A 20945-nucleotide genomic window follows, 5' to 3' on the forward strand; every position below is an offset into this window, starting at 1 on the left:
TTAAAATCCACTGTTAATTTCAGCATTTATACAAAACATGAAAATCTTGAAAAATTACAAAGAAAACAAATGAAACAGAAAATGAGAATCACTCCTGTTGCTACAGCCTCTTTGGCAGACTGATGCCAAACCCACTATAGAAATTAGCACAAGAAATACCGTACTTTCCGGACTATAAGCCATTACTTTTTTCTCGTTTTGAACCCTGCGGCTTATACAGCAATGCAGCTGGAGTATAGATTTATACAGGCTAACAGCCACCAGGGGGCGCTCTAGCAGGAAGCGCAAAAGTGAGACAGACAGGTGGAAGAGGTGATGAAGAGGAGAAGTTTTAAGCTGAACTTTGAACAATCATTTTGAGTGTCATGCACAAACCCTCATCATGGAAAACACACGAAGAAATGCATATTTTGCAGCTTTTAAGTTAAAAGCAATCGATGCGTCTGTTTCAGAAGGAAATAGAGCTGCAGCACGGAAGTGCCATTGAGCAAGAACGGAGGAGAGACGTAGAAGAGCCTTTGAGGCTGTTCAACTCCAACACTAAAGAAGACGACTGCAGTGGTTTAATGAGCAGAAGGAAGATGAAGATAGAGCTCAATGACTTTTCTGGGTTTTTGAACCAGCCTGTTCCTGCCGTTTTACTGCCGTGTTACAGGCACTGTTTGGAAAAAGCAGTGAGGGTATGGAAATAAATATTTAAATTCTGTTTACCATCTTTCTGTGTAAATATCTCATGTCATAACGTGGACACCTGCAGCTTATAGTCAGGTGCGACTTATAGCCCAGAAAGTACGGTAAATGTGATTAACAAACACAGTGCTGCTGTAAAGCACTTGTCCCCTTTTGTCACAGAGAAAATGTGTATCAAAGTGCTACTGACAGCTGGTGGGAGGAAAGACAACATTACAGACTGAGGACTGGCTGAATGGGGGGGGCTGGTCATCTTTCCTTGCTTACGCTGCTCTTTGTCTGCAGTCTGTGTGTTTTCAGTCACTGACAGGAGATGTGGTGTTCAGGAAGTGGGTGGTGGATGCGGGCTCAGCCCTAGGACACACTGGAGCAGCGGATGCTGGGGGAGCCCATCTGTGTGAGCACCTTATCCAGCCACTGCAGCGGACCGTTGAGGTGCAGCTCGATCCAGCAGGGGGTGCTGGTCACTGTCTGTCGCCTGAAGAGGAGAGGGAGGACGGGAGAACAAAAGCAGATGTTAGGCTCAGGGAGATCAGTTTAGGACAGGATCTGCATGAGTGAGACGAGAGGAGTTACAGTGAAATCAAATAATGTCTTAAATACAAATTTAACAGTGAAAGGACAACAATAAACAAAAAACAAAGAAGAACAGGCTGCATGTGGATCATCAAAGTGTATTTAAATACATTCAGTCATGTTGAACGAATGGGAAAAGGTTAAATCTGGACGTAGATGTTTTTGTAAGTGGTTGAATCAGGTTCTGCTTTGAGATATTTTTAACCTCCTCAGACCCAGGAAATGTCAGCAAAGTACCAGCTGTTTTTGTCTTTTATTAAATAAGTGTCTATTATTGGAAACATCATGATGCAACAGTTTTTTCAGATGCAGTTTTTAAAATTTTTATGGAATGTCCTTTGTGGTGGACAGTTTTCTTTTCTTTTTTTTTTGTATAAAGTTGTGAAACTCTTGTCCACAAATGTGGACAGAAAACCCATAGCTGGGTCTGAGGAGGATAAGGAACGTTGGTGTATACTTTTAGTACTTTTTAAATAACAGATGGTGTTTTATGTACAGTTTTAGAACTGAGTTTACTATGTGTTTTATGTAGGGCTGTCAAAATTAACATGTTATTGTGGAGTAATCGATCATGATTAATCTGATTAAAAACTTTAACTCCATTAACCCATCTGCAGCAGAATGACTCTGAACATCTCTGCCAACGCATTTGGGTCATGTCCAAACAGAGTTAGTGATGTGCATGTGCAAATGGGCAGTTGATCCGGTAGGGACAGGCAGCAGAACCGACCCATAAAGAAGGAAGAACAGAACCAGCAGAACCGACCCATAAAGATGGAAGGCACTAAACAGTACGTTGGCCCTCTGGATGGAAATATGAGGAGAAAAAACCCCAGACGGAATAGTTGTTTCCAGTTGTTTAGTTGAAACTGTTGAAGGTGTTTAATAAACCCGTTCAGTTCATATATATTCCCTTGTTTCTTGAGTCTGTTTGCTCATGCAAAATGAAACATGATTAATAGATTAAAAATGAATGATATTTACCTGTGATTAATCACAATTAACCCACAGCAACCCTGATTAATCTGATTAAACATCGAAATTGTTTGAACTAGTTTTACGTCTATTTTTTGTGTGGATGAAACTTCTGTCGTCTGTCACTCCTGCTGCTGCTGTCTTGGCCAGGATGCTCTTGCAAAAGAGCTTTTTAAAACTCAACGAGCATTTTTTCCTGGTTAAATAAAGGTTTGAGCAATAATTCAATTGAACTCTTTACAGTGGTTGGACTAGTGGTGGAACGGACCAAAGGTTTAATTATCATAATATGAGGATAAAGGAATGGATTGATCATCACAGGATGAATATGGTTTTTAAACTCACTGCTATGAGGAAAGAAACCACAAAGTACATGTTTACTAGTGGTGACTGGCATGTAGCATGACTGGTAGAAGGTGGACCATGAACATAACTCTGCCAGACGAAGAGGAAGAAGAAGATGGAGAAGGAGAAGGAGAAGAAGAAGAAGGAAAAGGAGAAGAAGAAGGAGAAGAAGGAGAAGGAGGAGAAGATAGAAAAAAAGGAGGAGAAGAAGAAGGAGAAGGAGAAGAAGAAAAGGAGAAGAAGAATGAGAAGAAGAAAAGAAGAAAAGGAGAAGAAAAGAAGAAAAAAGAAGAGGAAGAAAAGAAAAGACCAAGAAGAAAAGGACAAGAAAAGGAGAAGAAGAGAAGAACAAAAGAACTAGAAAAGGATAAGAAAAGAAGAGGAAGGAGAAGAAGCTTTGCTGTCATTGTACATGATCCAACAGAACGGTTTTGCAGTACTCCAAAGTAGCAGTACTCCAAAGTAGCATTAATCGTATCAAATGGGTTTTTGTTCTGGTTCTGTGCCAAAGTTGAATCAGATTCTCCATGGTCCATGTTCTGTCCTTCACCAAATGTAATAAAAGGTGAAAGTTTTGGTGAAATGCTGCAGAGAAACACACAGACTAAAAATTCCAGTGATCACAATAGTTGTGGGATATAATGAAAACGCAACTAATTTTCAGATGGATTTCATTTCAGATAAAGCTCTCCCTTCATTTTGAGATTAGTTTGAGTGACAGGAATATTATCTGTGGTTACAGTTTTTTTTAACTGTCAGTTTTATTATAATTACATTTTAACTTTTCTCTAAAGTTAAAAAAACATTTAATCTATTGGGATGTTTACTGTAAGTCTCATCATATTGTACTGGAACATCATGCTTTAAGCACTGTTTTCATTTCTTCAGTAATAAATGAAAAGCAAAATGATGTGTATCTGTTTTTTCTGGTCTGGAAAGTGATCCAATTCATGACTCAAAAACCACGTTCAGAACCAGGAGTTGTGTGATCTGTTGCATGCATAATTTTGAAATCTGACAGCAGTGATAATACCCTGAATGAAAGGGTTATTTTGGTCTGAAATGTAATGCATTTTCTTTTCTTTTTTCTTAAAGTAAACCAAAAAGTGTGAAGGAGAAAATATTCTTTAAAATCTTGTTTTCTGTACCTGTTCTACTTTGAAATCTGAATCTGAACTGGTCTTCAGCTTTCACGTTTAATAAAATATATTCAAACTATTATGAGTGTAATGTTCTTATGTCATGTTGTGTGTTGCTAAATATTTTCTCTCCATAAACAAGTAAAAGATATCAGTTGAATAAAACAGACCTTGAGTCTGCGCTCTGAGACTGTAACTAATGAGACTATTTCTACACATTATACACATCTGAGCTTCTCTTTCTTCTTGGGCTGGTGTAAACTTGAACTGAACCTGAAGGTGAGAACACTAACAGTACATAACAGTTCAATATAACGTAATGTGAGGTTTAAAAAAATAAAAAGCAAAAACAAACTTGAAAAAAGATTAAAAGAAAACACCATTTAATGAATTTCATACTGCAACTATAATGACGCTTTTTTTTTTTTTTTTTTTTTTTTAGAATGTTTTCTTTCCTAAATGTTTGTACCTTTGTTCTGAAATGTTTAACATGGGTTTTAAGAGTGTAATCTATTTCTGTCTTGGCTTTTTAAAAAGATATAAACTGGCATAAAAACTTCTTAATCTCCATGTCCTTTGACCTCCCCCCTGACTCCTTGAGGCCTTTATATGAAAACCTTTATCGCTTTTCCCACAGAGACAGAGAGGAATCCTGAAAGTGCTCCGAGTGTAATGTATGAAAGGAGGTGGAGTTAAGTGACAGCTCTTAAAAAGACCCACATCACATGTAGATATACTGTTTTTTCCTCCATGCTTCACTGACTTTTTTGTGTTGAGCTGCTTTGTGAGCAGCCCAAGGTTCTAATAGTTTAGATTTTTCGTTCTAGTTTAGTTTTATTTAGTTTTGACTTTTTTTTCTCTAATTCAGTTCGTTTTAATTCGTTTTAAGAGCAGGTTTACTAGTTTTTTTATTAGTTTTGTTTTTTTTTCTAAATGCTTAGTTTTAGTAAAATTTTAGTTTTGTCGTATCTTTTCTCTTCTTCTCCGTCGTATTCAAATAAATCCCAGACAGGACCGTCAAGTGTCGTATGGTGACAGCAGCTAAAATTGGTTGAGGGAAATAAGTCAATTTCATACCAATCCGACATTGACAAAGACGAAAACAAGGGGAATTTTATCCATAATTACCTCTGCCAAGGAGGTTATGTTTTTGCCGGTGTTGGTTTGTCTGTCTGTCCGTGTGCAAGATAACTCAAAAAGTTATGGACAGATTTAGATGAAAATTTCAGGAAATGTTGATACTGGCACAAGGAACAAATGATTAAATTTTGGTGTTGATCGGGGGGGTGGGGTGGGGGCACTGATCTGCCTTGGCGGAGGTCTGCGCTCTCTGAGTGCTTTTCTAGTTTTTATCCATTTTAGTTAGTGTTGTGAGCACACAATACAGCATCAGTTATTTATTGTTTTTTTCTTTTAATTATAGTTTTTAACCCAGTGATGGACTGACCGACACTCAGAACAGGAGCAGACAGACGGAGGGTCAGCTATGGGTGGAGGTGGACAGGAATGAGTGCTTGGCAGGTCCAGTAACCTGAATCCTGTTTTGAAGTGTTTCCACATGTCGGCGTTAAGTCTGGACACGGCTTACAAAGGTTCCTCCTCTGTGGAAACCTCCTGAGCAAAGCTAACTTTCAGACAATCAGTGAACCCCCCATTTTCCCATCTCCTCCTTTTTTACTATCAGTGAGTTAGTCAGACCGTGTGGAAAACAGAGGGTACGGCAGAGGAAAGTCTGACATCTCTTTTTGACACAGCACATGTGTGTTTGGTTAAAAATAGTCCAGTGTACCAACTAGGGCCAGCTTCTACGGACCAGGGCTGGGCGACGTCATGCTGTGGATTGGCCGGAGTGTGAGCAGATTCCTCTGGGAGCGGGTGCAGTGGACTGCGGGACGTGATTCACACTGTGTTTGTGTCTATTGTCTGTGTTTACATAGGGGCTTTGCTGAGGACGTGATCTTCACACAACAGAGGTGATGACATTTCTGACACGTCACTTGAGGATTTTCCATCTGTTCAGCAGATTAGCTCTGGAAAAACTACTTTCATTGTTTAGAAAATCAATAAATAACTGAGATGCACCACTTGGAATTTTTACGACTCATTCTGATTTAAGCCAATGAGGACTTTCTTTCTTTTTAAGAACTGTAATTTACAACACAGACAAAGACATTTGTCTTTAATGGAAAATTCAGCTGTGTATTGAAAACAGAAATGGATTTTTGAAGACTGATACAGTAACAACAGTTGGAGAAGAGAAACGCAAATATCCCTGGTCTACAATTTTTTAGAAGTGATTTGCTTCAGAGATTAAATGTGCTAAATGTTACGTATTGTAATAAGATTAATTGGAAAATAAATGATAAAAGTGCCAGTTTGCTGATGTTTTCAAGGTATATGATTAAGTGTTATTACACATATATATTGGTTTATATAATAGTTTTATAAATCTTCCACTAAATAGAACCTGTAAAGTGAATGTATTCTAATGTGCAGACAGTGTTTAGAAGTAGATCTTGTAGCTCTGAGACAAATATTCCTTTTGAGTCAAATCCATTCTCTCGTTAATTCTTGAATTTCACATTTTGACCCATGGCTGTATCTTGGAAAGTTCAGCCAACCAGCATTTTTGACTTGATTTTTCTTTATCAGTGACTCTCATGTGGTAAAATTTCATTACTTTTATTCTGGAAGCATTTTCCTTGTAGACCAGTGTATTCAGTTAATCAGCTGATATCATTTCTGCCCATCCCTCAAACGTTTCAAAACTAAAAACGCAGTAAATTAGACACTGAGTAACTGTTCACCTGAATCTAAGTCAAAGTTAAATACATAGATAAATGTATCAGAATCACCGAACTCTAGTAAATGTGAAACTGAAAATAAAACTATAAAGTTTACATGCGAACAATATGTACAATATGTAATTTTTGAGCTTTAATTTCCTCAAAGTCAGTTAATCAACTTCAGATGATTATTTTTACCCATGGACAGAACTTTTGTAGATATCAATGATTTGTCAAATTTACTGTTAATCAGTCCATCTGCTCATGTTCATAATAAAACAGTGAATGCAGCTGCAATAGTAACTGTGTTTACATGAACATTAATATCCCACTAATATTCAGACTAACAGGCCAGTCTCCTAAAAAGTCCTATGATTCAACTTCAATCAGAACACAGTGGTCTGTTCAGAGAAGAGAGGGTGGTGTAAAGTTTTGATAACCCCACCAAAAGGTAAACATCAGCCTTATAAACATGTCGTCCTCTCTTTCTGCTCGTTTGACCCGTATGGTGCTATCATTAAGTCATATGATGAGTTTCTGAGACAAAGGACAGAAACTGAAAGAAAGGAAAAACCAATGAATACTTTCACCAGAATAAGGTTTGGATCCATCTTGTTACCTGAATCATAAAAAGCTGGAAAACGTTAAAAAAACAAAAAAAAAAAAAAGTGACATTCTGGTGAAAAACACACGTCTGTGTTAAATCATCCAAATAAAGAATGGAGCTGGAAACTCTGACCAGAATAATTTCAATCACATTGGAGAAATATTGTCCATGTTAAAAACAGTCAGTGACTCCAGAGTTGAAGCAGGTTACACTTCTGCTGCTCGCTCTCACTCAGACAAATCAGAAGGTTAAGGGCTCTACTGGGCTGAGCTGTTTTGTACAAATATAATCCAAGTGAAAATTCAATGGTGTACAGCCCACATTTTTACCTCGGCAAAGGAAAGCTGAAATAATACGACCACTTTCTTTCTTTTGTATTTCTGTGTGCCTTTCACTGAAGCATTTTTATGAATCTAGGTGAAAGAGTAGAGCATGAGCCACAGATGAGCCCACTCAGTGTTGGAGCAGATCCATAAATCCAAATGAAATGCATGTGTGTGCGAGGCTGCAGCTGACCTGTACTCTGCTCCCCAGCCTTTCACAAAGCTCATGCGGATGGTGCACATTCTGGTGAGCTGGTACACGGCCTCGAATCCCTGGTTGACAGACTGGGCCAGAAGGGCAGCAAACTCCTGGTTGTTAAAGATCTTTAGGTTGCAGCCTGGAGGGAGCAAACATCAGCAGAACAATTAAACACTGACATAAATCAAGTTTTAACAACAGGCCACATTTAGGACTTAAGATGTTTCTGTAATGACTCTATTTCAGTGCTTTTCAACCTTGGGGTCGCCTGAAATTCAAATGGGGTCGCCTGAAATTTCTAGTAATTGATAAAAATAAATTTAAAACTTACTAATGAAAAATATATGGTGAGTTGAGAGAGACAATCACAATACATAAAAGACATGACAAACTGTGAAGCTGAACCTGAAACACTGTGGTTCTGTTTCTTTCAAATGTTAATTGTGGCTGGTTTGAGATGCTGCAGCTCTTTCATAATTCATAGTTTGAGTTATTGTTTTTTCAGTATTAATTTGCAGCCTTTGGACTGACTGTACAAAATTCTCCCTTTGTGCAGTAATCTACACCTGGCTTTTCTGCCTTCGTCCACAATAATATGCATTATATAGCCTTAATGTCATGTAAAATTAACTTTTATTTCCAACATATAGCAAACTGTTACACTATACTATACTTTCCGTTTTGAATGTCTGGGGTCGCCAGAAATTTGTGATGTTAAAATGGGGTCATCAGCCAAAAAAGGCTGGGAACCAATGCTCTATTTATAAGATAAGGGAATTTTTAAAGGACAATTGAATTAACTAAACTAAAACAGACTTTGATTTTGAGTAACATCACAATGTAGATTATAGATAACAATCAACCATTGCTTTTGAAATAACTTACACTAAACACTATCTAGAGCAGGGGTGTCAAACATGCGTCCCAGGGCTCAAATGTGTCCCCCCAAAGGTTCCAATCCAGCCCCTGGGATGAATTTGCAAAGTGCAAAAATTCCACAGTCGAGGCTGTGGAACTCATTTTAGTTGCGGTTCCACATACAGACCAATATGACCTACAGTCAAATAATAACAGCCGAATAACCGACAAAAAAGAATGACTGCAGGTTTTCTTCTGGGCTTGATGTGAAAAAAAATTGTATTTCATTATGCCTGTAAATAATGACAACTTCAAATTTTTGTCCTTGTTTTAGTGCAAAAAATAACATTAAATTATGAAAATATGTACATTTCCCAACTATCCTGTAACAATAAAATGTGAATAACCTGAACAAATATGAACCTGAAATGTCTAAAGAAAATTCAGCACAATTTCAACAATTTTCTGCCTGCTCCTCTGTGTTTAGTGTTTTTGTAGCTGTAGTTGAGGCATAATTTTGTTAAAATTGCACTTATTGTTTTTTAGGGAATTTCAGTTTTTTCAGGTTATTCAAATTTTTTTTTTTATTTGGATAGTTTATAAAAATAAGTATTTTTTTTTATAATTTAATGTTGTTTTTTTTGCTCTAAAACAAAGACAAAATTTCTGAGTTGTCATTATTTATAGGTTATTATGCTATTATTTTACTGGTCTGGCCCACTTGAGACCAAATGGACTGAATGTGGAACCTGAAAGAAAATGAGTTTGAGAGCCCTGATCTAGAGTGATTATAATCAAAATATAATTAAAAACACCACTGCTAAGTAGGCCTACACTGCATTAAACTAAGTACTTATTTACATTAGGAAGATAAAAAGCTGAAAGGTTAACACTTAAAGACCCACAACTATTTTTGTCATAATTTCAAAATGATTTCTTTTTTTATCTTTCCTAAGTAATTTATCACTGTTTATTATAATATTATTTTCTGCATTTTGCATTTTTTCAGTCAAAATCAGGTATTTTATTATATTTAATTTACTGATCATGTAGATGTTCATAAAAGTTCGGATTAAATTCAAGGGTTATTAGATCAAATCCAAAAAAAAAAAATTTGGAAAAAGTGGCTTTTTCAACAAAATACATCATTAACCAAACATAAAAACAAGTGTGTCCATCCATTGTCATTGATCTAACTCCACGGGTTTTACTGGTGAATCAATGTTGAAGATGACGGTGTTTCCACGGTAACTACGGAGCCTCTGAACATCCAAATGGGTCATATCTGATGACCATGAAAAGATGAAGAACTGTATTTTATACCAATTATAAACATGTTTTGATTGGACAAATTGATCAACAGGTATTAGACGTTCCAGGTCAGTATATGGGTTTTGGTCATGGCATATGTTTGGGTCTTTATAGGTTAATGGTGCAGATGATGGTTATTTATCAGGAAGGAATGAATGATTCATTAAAAAATAATCAGCTCAATAGTTAGTAGTAGGGATGTAACGATATGAAAATTTCATATCACGGTTACTGTGACCAAAATTATCACAGTTATCATTATTATCGCAATATTGTTGAAATTGTGCTCAAAATGTTCAAAAAGTACTAATACACACACTGAAATAATTTAACCAAGTTGTATTTAAAAAAAACAAAAAAACAAATAAAATAATTGGCACAATGTACCCTCTGTTGCAGAAACATTCAAAAATTAACCCTTAGTGGTCTGAGTCTATTTTGTCCCTTTTTCAGTCCTGTTGATTTTGCCTTTATATATTATATAAAAAAAATGTTTACTATACCCATGTTTGGGATCTGTTTTTTCAGCACAACTTCATCTATATCATCTGTCTATTATTTTTTTTTCACTTTAACCTACTATAAAAACATAAAAGGACAGAAAACCTAAAAAATAAAATAAAATCTGATTTGAAAAATGTATACAATTTATTACATAAATAACACACAGATGCTTAATGAACTTTTTCAAAGACTTTAAAAGTGAATATTGGTTCCAAATTTTAGGTATATACGGTAATATTAAAATTGTAATAAATTAAACCTATACTCAAATATTTGACATAATCGCAGATCTTTACATAGGCGTTTTCTCCAGAAAAGCGCAGTAATCAAACACGGTTATCATGATAATTAGAATTTAAACGGTAATACTAACCGTCTGCAATTTTACCGCGGTTTATCGTTATACCGGTAATCGTTACATCCCTAGTTAGTAGCTGCAGTCTTAGTGATATTTACAGTTTACAAATGTAAATGTGACTGAAGTAAAAATATGCTGAGGTCTACATTTGAAGATGCAACTGTCCTCGACATGCCTAGCATTTGGGCTCTCTCAGTTCAGATTACTTCATCTTTCTGTCTCTCTCTCAGCCCTTCTATGTCCTGTCTTTCTGAAGGACACAGACCTGGGGGGATTTTGCAGACTGTAGCTGGGTGCCAGCCATAGCGTTGGTTACAGTTGGGACTCTGGACAAAGATGGCGCTGTCACTGAGACACTCAGCGAATACTTCTCCTCCGATGTAGTACAGCCTAACTCCCCGACCTGGATGGAACCAGACACAGAGAGACACCTGCTTAAGGCAAAACTCACAAAGGATGAGGCAGAGGTAATTACATATGCAGAGTTCAGCCAAAGATGGGCATTATGTGATTATAAATAAGTGATTCTCTGAGCAGATGTGGCTGTGGATCTTACCGATGTGTCTGCGTGTTAACTCCACAGCTGCATTGCGGTTGACGTTGGACAGCAGCCCCAGGCAGAAACGCTCCGAGTTGGAGGGGTCTGTGAAACCATCCACTGTCAGCGACGGCTGCGAGGCATGGAAGGTCTCTCCTACCCGCTGGTTGAGCTCATAGTAGGAAATAGAGCACCAGAAGGCTGGCTCACAGTATGTCACCGGCTGAAGATCTGTCACAGAAAAAGAGTTGATGTCTATTTTTTTTTATTTTAATTTGAACCACAAGTACAAAGAAGGCAGACTTTTAGACATCAGTATGACTTAAATACCTGAAAGGGCAAAAAAAAAAGAAAGGAAAGAAACCAACTAATAATGTGACATACTTTTCAGATCACAAACAGATGAATAGGAAGCACACACAAAGTAGAAAACAGAAGAGTAAATGAAAATACTGAAGAAACTCCAGTGTGTCCTTGAAAATGGAAAAAGAGTAGATGTGAGCAGAGAAGGAGGTTGAGGAGGAAGGAGAGGGAAGACCAAAAAAACACCACTAGAGAAAACATTTGGCTGAGCTTGCGTCACAAAACGTCAAACCCATATGCTGCTTCCCAGAAGCTTTTACCAGACAAAATGTGGAAACTCAACCCTCACTGGTGAAACGCTGCAGCCAAAATGCTCCAATTACAGGCTTATCCATAATAGTTTTCAGAAACTTCAGTGTATTTGGGTAACTTGTTCTTTTTTCCCTTCAACACTGGCCGTTTTCTAACAGCTTCAAGATTTTGTCCTTGGCTTTGAAGTCCAGAACAGAGCTGGACAAAGCTGCCAAATGAAACTGGGGTGAGTTGTTATTTCACCAGCGGCTCATTGGCCGAGCCCCCTGGTGTTTTTCCATCCTGACAGAATAAACATAGGATATTGTCACTGATATTAGTGTGGGGTGACCGATGTGTTGGCCCGTTCAGACGCTGTAGTGAAGACAAAGGCTTCTTTCATCCTCAGGTTTCCTCTTACAAAAATGGAGATAAATCAAACACAGAATTCCCAAAGGGGAGGCGCTCTATTGAAGCTTTTGTTAGTAGTTTTAAGCAGATAAAGAAGAACCGACACATCCAAACACAGACAGGTAGTGCGTACCTAGGTTACTGTGTGTAGGTGAAACAGGGTTGGGTGAAAGGTTTGGGGAGCCGGTGTCCATGCTGTGGGTCATCTGGTGATCGCTGGTCTCTCCATCCTCACTGAGGTATCCTGGTGGTGGTGTTTCTGAGAAAACACAAAAACAAGTCTTATAAACATGAAGTCATAACACTGAGGCACACAACCAAATGTGTGACTGAATACAGGAGAGACATGAAGCGTCCTAGTAGTGTCCTGATCAGAATTACTGCAACAGAACTTTTATATCATATCCCAACAAGTCTACCTTGGAGATCAGCAGGTGGAATTATTGTACTATCAATGGACAAAAAAGAAAAAAAAAAAAAAATCAAGCTTAGTTTGTTTACATCGTCAAAGACCGAGCAATTTCCATGTTTTATAGTTTTACTTCATTTTTCTCCAGCAGATTCTACCGTTGAAAACAGATCTTGTATCATAAGTTTCCTGAAGTGATCGCCTGCTTGCCACATATTTGTCATGTTCCAACCATATGTCTTATATAGTTTTTCAATCTCTTTGATGCATTTCTTGAATTATCATTGGAATTTTTCACAACATAAGTGCATTTCTCAAAAACAAATCAAGACTCATAATGCAAAACGGAGCAGATTACCTTCAAAAGCGAATCATTTGTTGTGTCAAAATTCCAATATTTCTGCCTCTGAACCTGTCAATCCCATTAGAATTATTATTATTATTATTATTATTATTATTATTATTATTATTATATAAGAACAGTATAGTCAAAGCTTACTCTTTAAGTATTTTTTAATGAAAACTGTCAAGGAAAATATCATCTTGCAGTTTAGGGTCATCCTGTGCAAGATATGCCTGTGTTGTCTTCAAATGCTGCATTCATTCAGTTTGGAGCATTTAAAAAAAAAGAAAAAAAAGAAAAGTAAAATGTATAAAACCTACTTAACATACTAGGACAACTAGTTCAACACTTAAGTGTGTAATGACTCAAGCAATGAACTAATGGCTAAATACTTTAAGGAAGAAGTACTATTCAAAAGAGAACTTGTATAATGTGTTTTATGTGTTTTGACTGAAATTACGGCAGCAACTGATAATGTAAAAAACAATCGCACACAAGAAAATTGCATGGGCATGTGAAGGTGTTTGTTGCTTTTTCAGAATATTGAGAAATTGATTTAACAATGTGCACAGGTGACGAGATGATGCGGAGCTTTTCATAATAGTTTTGAGAACCTCAATTCTGATCTGAGAAATGCACCAAAGTGAGAGAAAAACAGTAAGACATTTTATTCTAGAATAATTTCTCAAGAATAATTTCAAATGACAAACAGGGTTTTTGTCTTAGTTTTCAGGTCAGCTGAGGTGCTTTCTGTGTTCCACTACTTTCCCTATGCTTGCAGATAAGATTTCATTTCATACCATGGTGGACCACAACATGCATATTACCAAACATGCATGCAAAAATTTGAAAAAGCTACAGCAGATAAAAAAAAAATATATATATATATGAAAACAAAACTTGAGGAAGTCTGCTGTGAATCAACAGTTATCCAGCTGAACTGAAGTGGGTTCAACTGGTGACTGAGAAGACATAGGCCTCATCATAGGATAAAGGTTGATGACTCAGACTTGTACTGAGCCTTTCCTCTAACATGACAAGCAGAGTAAATGCCTTCCACAGCAGGACAGAGCACCCTGATCCCCCTGCAGGGTTAAGGATTCAGCCCTCTACTGTCCACCTGTGGACAACAGGCTGAAGGATGACATGTCATTTTTCCTCATTTCTGTAGACTGATGAGTAGGAATGTAACGATTACCGGTATAACGATAAACCTCAGTAAAATTGCAGACGGTTAGTATTACTGTTTAAATTCTAATTATCATAATAACTGTGTTTGATCACCGCACTTTTAGGGGAAAAAACGCCCATATAAAGATCTGCTTTAATGTCAAATATTTGAGTATAGTTTTAATTTATTACAATTTCAATTTTATATACCTAATATTTGGAACCAATATTCACTTTTAAAGTCTTTAAAAAGGTTCGTTAAACAAACTGTGTGTTACTTATGCAATAAATTACATACATTTTCAAATTGGATTTTATATATTTTTGTGTGTTTTCTGGCCTTTTATGTTTTTATAGTAGGTTAAAGTGAAAAAAATAATTGGCAGATGATATAAATGAAGTTGTGCTGAAAAAAAAGATACCAAACATGGGTATAGTAAACATTTGTTTATATAGTATATAAAGGCAAAATCAAAAGGACTGAAAAACAGACAAAATAGGCTCAGACCACTAAGGGTTAATATTTGAATATTTCTACTAGGGCTGTGCAATTAATCGAAATTCAATTATGATTTCGATTATTACACGCAACGATTACAAAAATTATGTAATCGAGAAAAAAACGATTATTAATTTTGAGTTGTTTTAATTCACGCGTACACAAGCTACCATGAGCTGCTCTGCCCCGCCCCCTCTAAGCTACTGCTGCCAGCTAGCCGGCAGGTCCACCCCAAGAGGACAGTTGTACCTAGCGGTCTGGAAAAACGGCAGGAGAATCACAGCAGAAGTACTTGGTAAACAAAAAAGGCAAGTCAAATTCAATTGTATGGAATCACTTTGGGTTTGATGAAGAAGACGAAGAGCAAAAACACATCACGTGCAAAAAGTGTTTTGTAGTTGTGTCCGCACCGACCGCTAACACAACAAACCTTTTTAACCATTTAAAGTTTAACCACCGCCACCGTTATCATAATCTTTATCTTATGAAAAACTAGAACGCATAAAAACAACTTCGTCCGCGATGCAATCTTCAGTCTCCGAATCTCTTTACGCTGCAACTCCCGTATTAACCTAACCCTAACCCGTATAACCCTAACGTGCGTATTCAACAGGGTGTCCCATAAGTCTCCATACATAGGAAAAATAAACGTTTCTTGACATAAACCATTTTTATTTATATAATATGCTCTATATGACTGCCATTTTGTCAGGAACACATTTCAATGCGTGTCCTCCACTGCTGAAGAACTATAAAGAAGAAATATAAAGAAATACATGTTAGAACAATATGTATTATGTTTCCTATGTATGGAGACTTATGGGACACCCTGTAGATGGCTGATGTATACAGAAGGCCTGAACTGAAACCTCACAGCACGCCACTGAATTTACTATGTTTCATACTACATTGAACATACTTGAATTTATAATTTGCACTTTACGTGAGTTTTTTTTTTTTTTTTATTGCTACAGTTCTATGGCAAGTCTATAGCAGTTTAATTACAGTGCACTATTTGTTTACAAAAGGAAACATACTTGAATTTACAGTACACTTATTTGATTTCAAAGATTTTTTTGTTTCGTACAAAAGTGAAAATACTTTGTTTTAGTGGTTAAAAGCTTTATTTATGTTTAAAGAGTATATTTTACATTGTTTTGCAAGAAAAAATAAACAACTTTAAGGTTAACAAATAATCGTTGTTAATAATCGTGATTTCAATTATTGCTAAAATAATCGTGATTTTTTTTTTTTTTTCTATAATCGAGCAGCCCTAATTTCTACCAACAGAAGGTACATTGTGCCAGTTATTATTATTATTATTTTTTTATACAACTTGGTTAAATTATTTCAGTGTGTGTATTAGTACTTTTTGAACATTTTGAGCACAATTTCAACAATACCGTGATAATAATGATAACGGTGATAATTTTGGTCACAATAACCGCGATACGAAATTTTCATATGGTTCCATCCCTACAGACGAGCTGATGGCATTTCACCACTTCACTCAAACATGCATTCATCTGTGTAATAAGGGGTTTATTCACTTCAACTCTATTATATATAACTGTTGACTCTTACAGGCCATTTATACTGATCTCACCATTCTTTGTTACATATGACAATAAAGCACAGTGGTTGACAGTTTCAGACCCTGGTTACTGACATCCTTCTCATTTCTCTATTACTCTGTCCGCTTTTGTCTCTGTTATTATTGCAACTGGGTAGTCTTTGTGAATGAAGCATCTCGTATTTTCATAAAATGACAAGAGAATGTGTAGCAAAAAAAACAAAAAGTGAGTTTATGTGTGTTTCCACAAACAAGTTTGGTGTGAACAAACCAGACTGCGTAATGTCATCAAAGGCTGGCAAACATGCTATCTTCTGCATGGCTGGAATAAACAGAAGTAAGTGGAGCATTCTGTTGCTGTTTTCAAACTAAAATAGCTGTGAAGTTTTTTCAAGGGTGATGTGTGATGACAGAATAATTTATTCTCCTCACTGGTCTATGCTACGTCTTACCAGACATGTTTTGTATTGTTCACTATGGCAGAATTTATTGCGAAAAAGTACAATAAACTCATCTCTGAAAAAGAACAAAATCACCTCATGCTATTTTACTAAATTGGGAAAGTTACATTTTTTTCCATTAGCATACATATTCATTGATTCAATACTTCAATACAAAAAAGTGCACTGCATTAAATCATTTATGGAAAACATCTACTGTGACTAACTCGGGTCTTACCCTCCTGCCAACATGATTCAAAATCAGAATCAACTTGGCCTGGTCTACTTTTCTATACATGTCACACAAAATAGAGTCTTAAATGAAGTATTTGAGGGTCTGCAATACAACAAAAACCATAACGTAAACCACAAAAAACTACACCAATTTAATACTTTGAGATTTAGTCTAGTTTTATCTACAACAGAATACTTCCTTTGTCTTTACTTTTCCAGTTAACAGACTCTTTATTGGACTAGTTATATATTATATGAAATAATACTGTGTGGCACATTCCCTGTTAAATACCAAACAGAGCAGTGTACAGTCTGTGTTCATCCCTGCTTGGATAACAGGTGTTGAGGTGTTGACTCATTTGGTTCAGCTGCAAGTATGGGATTAACCTGTTTAATAAAATAAACCAACACTAACTCCAATCATCTTCATTACACTACAAAACTACAATTCACTTATTTGGACAGTGACAGTGAGAACGGTAGTTTTATCAGTGTAACATAATAGAGACAAAAGATACAAGACTTAAAGACCAGTGAGTGGGTCAGAACATTTACACCAGCAGACAGTATGCATGTGTAAATGCACAGCAGCATGTTAACTCGATAATGGACATTGTGGATAATCAGAACAGCCTTCCTCTCAACAGGTATTAGTGAGTATCCTACTATCCGTGCGTTTCCATGAAAACTTTTATTCCTGGTTTAAACTGATTAAAGATTAGATCCTATTTCAGATGCCCATGTAAACACCTTATTCCAGTTGAAAAAGAAAAGTTCGGATTAAATTTAAACCCGATTAAAGTCACTGGTTTAATCCACTTTTGAATCCTGTCTAAATTCTTCCTCGGACATGTAAACCCTTTATTCCGTTTGGACTTTATTCCTGCCATTCTGCACATGCTCGTTGTCTTGTCCTGTCACCATGATGCACTCAGTGCACCGATTGCCTTGTTCTCACAGCCCTTCCGTTAGCTTACCTTAGCCTAGTTTAGCATAATCGCTTCATTCCTATGGTCAGACGTAGCCAGGCTTTTATAGGTGATTCGTAGTATTTTATGAGTGATTTTGTGAAATTCAATTCTCCCTAATCATTCCTTTAGTCCGCTGGGGTCAATATGATCACAAATTGAGGCTCAAATCATGGCCATGTCACTTAATGCAGTAAGAAAATCTTGGGAAATAAAAACTAATGCAAAGCTAAAACAATAAAGCAAAGCTAATTTAGCGCAGGCATCCCTTCCAACAAAAAGATTTTCCAACTTCCGTCAACACAACAGTCCCAAGATTATATGAGTGCAATAAGTCGCAGATCTAAAGAAATAATTAGGGAGAATCGGATTTCAGAAAATCACTGACAAAAGGCTACAAATCCCCTTTAAAAAACTGGCTACGTGTGAGCATGGAAATGCAGTGACTATGCTAAGCTAAGCTAACAGAAGGGCTGTGAGAACCAAATAAACGTTTCTCATGTAAACCTTTATTTAGGTTTAACATTTCCATGTAAACAGAAGAGAAAATACTTTAGTTTCGGTTTAATTTCTTCGGGAAAAATAAATCGAATTTAAAGAACATCATGTAACCATACCCTATATAATGCACGTTCTGTGTCCCATCAATCGATGTTGCAGCACAGGAGGGTGTTTGTACGGGTTTTCCTCAGCCTTCACAGGCCCGATCGCCGCCAAACTCACCAAATGAATAGAAACATTACCTGACTATCTACTAGGCACAATTATATGTCCGTATTCAAATGTTGTGAGGTATGCTGGGCCATTTTAGCCTCTCTCTACTTTGAATTCTTCACCCCTGCCGCCATACTCCATTTTTGGAAGTGGTTATGCTGCCATTGACATTTCTACTGCTAGCAGACGATGCTACAATTTGAAGGCTGCACTTCACTACCGCTGTATGAATTTAATCATGTTTGGCCTAAGTTTCGACCCTAGACGATATTAGATGTTAATTGTGTGCATAATCTACACCTTGGGTCTTCTATGTACCAGACAAAGAGTATCCAGTAATAGAAACACCAAGAGATGTTCATCAGCCTGAGAGGTGCAGGGGACAGGCACACCACAAAACAGCTTAACTAATGTTATAGGCATTACAAAGTCAACAACGAACATACCAGCTTAAATGAAACAATTAAAGTGTTAACACTGCAACAGTCAATATGTGACAAATCACTATATCAATGAATCACTGTTTAAAGCAAAAATGATGCTAATTAACAGAAATGGTCTGGAAAACCTGAAATTGTAAACTAACAAATTTGTCTAATTCTGTCTGTAAAATTTACTTACACTTATCTCTATGAACAATTTTGTTAAAGAATGCAAATAGGCAGTATTTCACTGCATATACTATAAATTGATGGTCCTGAAATGAGCAAACTGCCTAAAAGCATAATTCTGTCTTGAAAATATTCCTTAAATATCCACTCCCAAATGTGAACAAATAACATCACGAAAATCTTTTTTACAGAATTGCTGCTGCTCTTGCTGTATCCATTTACAATAATGTATAGGCACTTTTCACAAACAATGGCACCACGGGTACAATGCCGCTAGTCTGTGTAGTTGGTGTTGATGTTCTGCTGCAGGTACCTGGTATGTAGTTACTTTGGGGCTCAATGCCAGCTGGGAAGTTGGTGTTTTCAGGGATTGAATGGCTGTAGTCATCCAGAGGTGGGAACTCACTGGGGATTTCTGTGTGTCTGGGCACCAGCACTGGTGGAAGAACTGAACGACGGACAGAGACAGTTAGTGGTATTTCCTCAGATTACAGGAACAACAACGCTTTGAAACACATAAGTGAATAAAAATAAGGTGAATAACAAGCTCACACTTGTATTGTATCACTGAGAATGTTTATAAGTGCATCAATATTCCCCTATTATAATGATTGCGCAAACAGGATATTCTGTTTGGATATTCTGATACCTTTTCCAAGAATATTCTAAGATATATGGCATATAACAATATTATTTTGGTGTTATGAGAGAGATTCATATTCATGGCATTCTGAATATTTGTCTCATTTGTGGGATTCATCACGTTGTGACACACAGCTCCTGTTTGCAGCCAGCTGACAGTAAAAACAAACATCTTATCTGGTAGAAATGGATGCTCTAAAGAAGCCCATCATTCTGCTCAGAAAGGAGAAACACACTTACTGTTAAACACAGAGGATACCAAGGATTTTTGGATTTCAATAAATATGGAAAACCTGGACTTTTCAAGGTGTTTAAAGGAATTAAAGAGGGAGGCTGAGCTCACACAGTGGAAAATTGTGAATTTTGTGTTCTTTGGAATTAGGGCAAAAATGTGCATACAGTGGTGTGCAAAAATATTAGAACACCTGTCAAATCTGAAGAAACTGGTGGTTTATTCATTCCCAGAGCCTGAATTTCACTTTTTTGCCATTGCAAAAGGTAAAGGCAAAGGTACGGAGAATATTTCACCCTACAAATTTATCAGTCCAGTCCTCTTTTTTTTACATTTTACTCTAATATTTAGTGTGGCCCCCTTTGGCAACAATCTAAGGAAACTCTCTGGAATGAGCTTCTGAGAGCATGGAGTGACATTGGGGTTGAAACTCTCAAAAAATACGGCGAACAACACCAGAAAGATGCACTACTGTGATTGTTGCCGGGGGGGGGGGGGGGGGGGGGGGGGGGGGGGGCAAACTATATATTAGAGTCAAATGTAAAAAAAAAAGGACTGGACTGATAAATTTGTAGGTGAAACATTCTCAGTCCCTTTGCCTTTACCTTTTGCAATGGCAAAAAAGTGAAATTCAGGCTCTGGGAACAAAATAAACCACCAGTTTCTTCAGATTTGACAAGTGTTGTAATATTTTTGCACACCTCTGTATATACATAGCCTACTGTGCATGTAAACATAGTCATTGCTACTTTTTACATAAGATGAGGCTGTGGTCTCCTCCTCATCTTCTTAGTGTCAAAAATGGCAAAAAAAAAAAAAAAAATCCTGAACTCAGGACTCCAGTGTGCTTCTGTTTTTACTCCAGTTAAAGATCTGACCACTTCTTCAGCCTCTCT

At 36.8% G+C, this 20945-nt stretch overlaps 1 protein-coding gene across 1 annotated transcript in view; it reads right to left on the bottom strand.

The window, feature by feature from the left end:
• Positions 1–970: 970 nt before the first annotated feature.
• The window catches only part of smad3a (SMAD family member 3a), a 59970-nt gene continuing 39995 nt past the window's right edge, over positions 971–20945 (bottom strand). Inside the window, exons 3-8 of the mRNA XM_030163318.1 lie at positions 19489–19623; positions 12348–12473; positions 11228–11440; positions 10937–11074; positions 7635–7779; positions 971–1168 (exon numbers count right to left, since the gene is read on the bottom strand). Coding sequence (XP_030019178.1) covers positions 1045–1168; positions 7635–7779; positions 10937–11074; positions 11228–11440; positions 12348–12473; positions 19489–19623 — 881 coding nt within the window. The 3' untranslated portion in view covers positions 971–1044. The remainder of the gene's footprint in view (positions 1169–7634; positions 7780–10936; positions 11075–11227; positions 11441–12347; positions 12474–19488; positions 19624–20945) is intronic.

Source organism: Sphaeramia orbicularis, chromosome 3 (genome assembly GCF_902148855.1).
Source record: "Sphaeramia orbicularis chromosome 3, fSphaOr1.1, whole genome shotgun sequence".
In the NCBI taxonomy this organism is placed as follows: Eukaryota; Metazoa; Chordata; class Actinopteri; order Kurtiformes; family Apogonidae; genus Sphaeramia; species Sphaeramia orbicularis.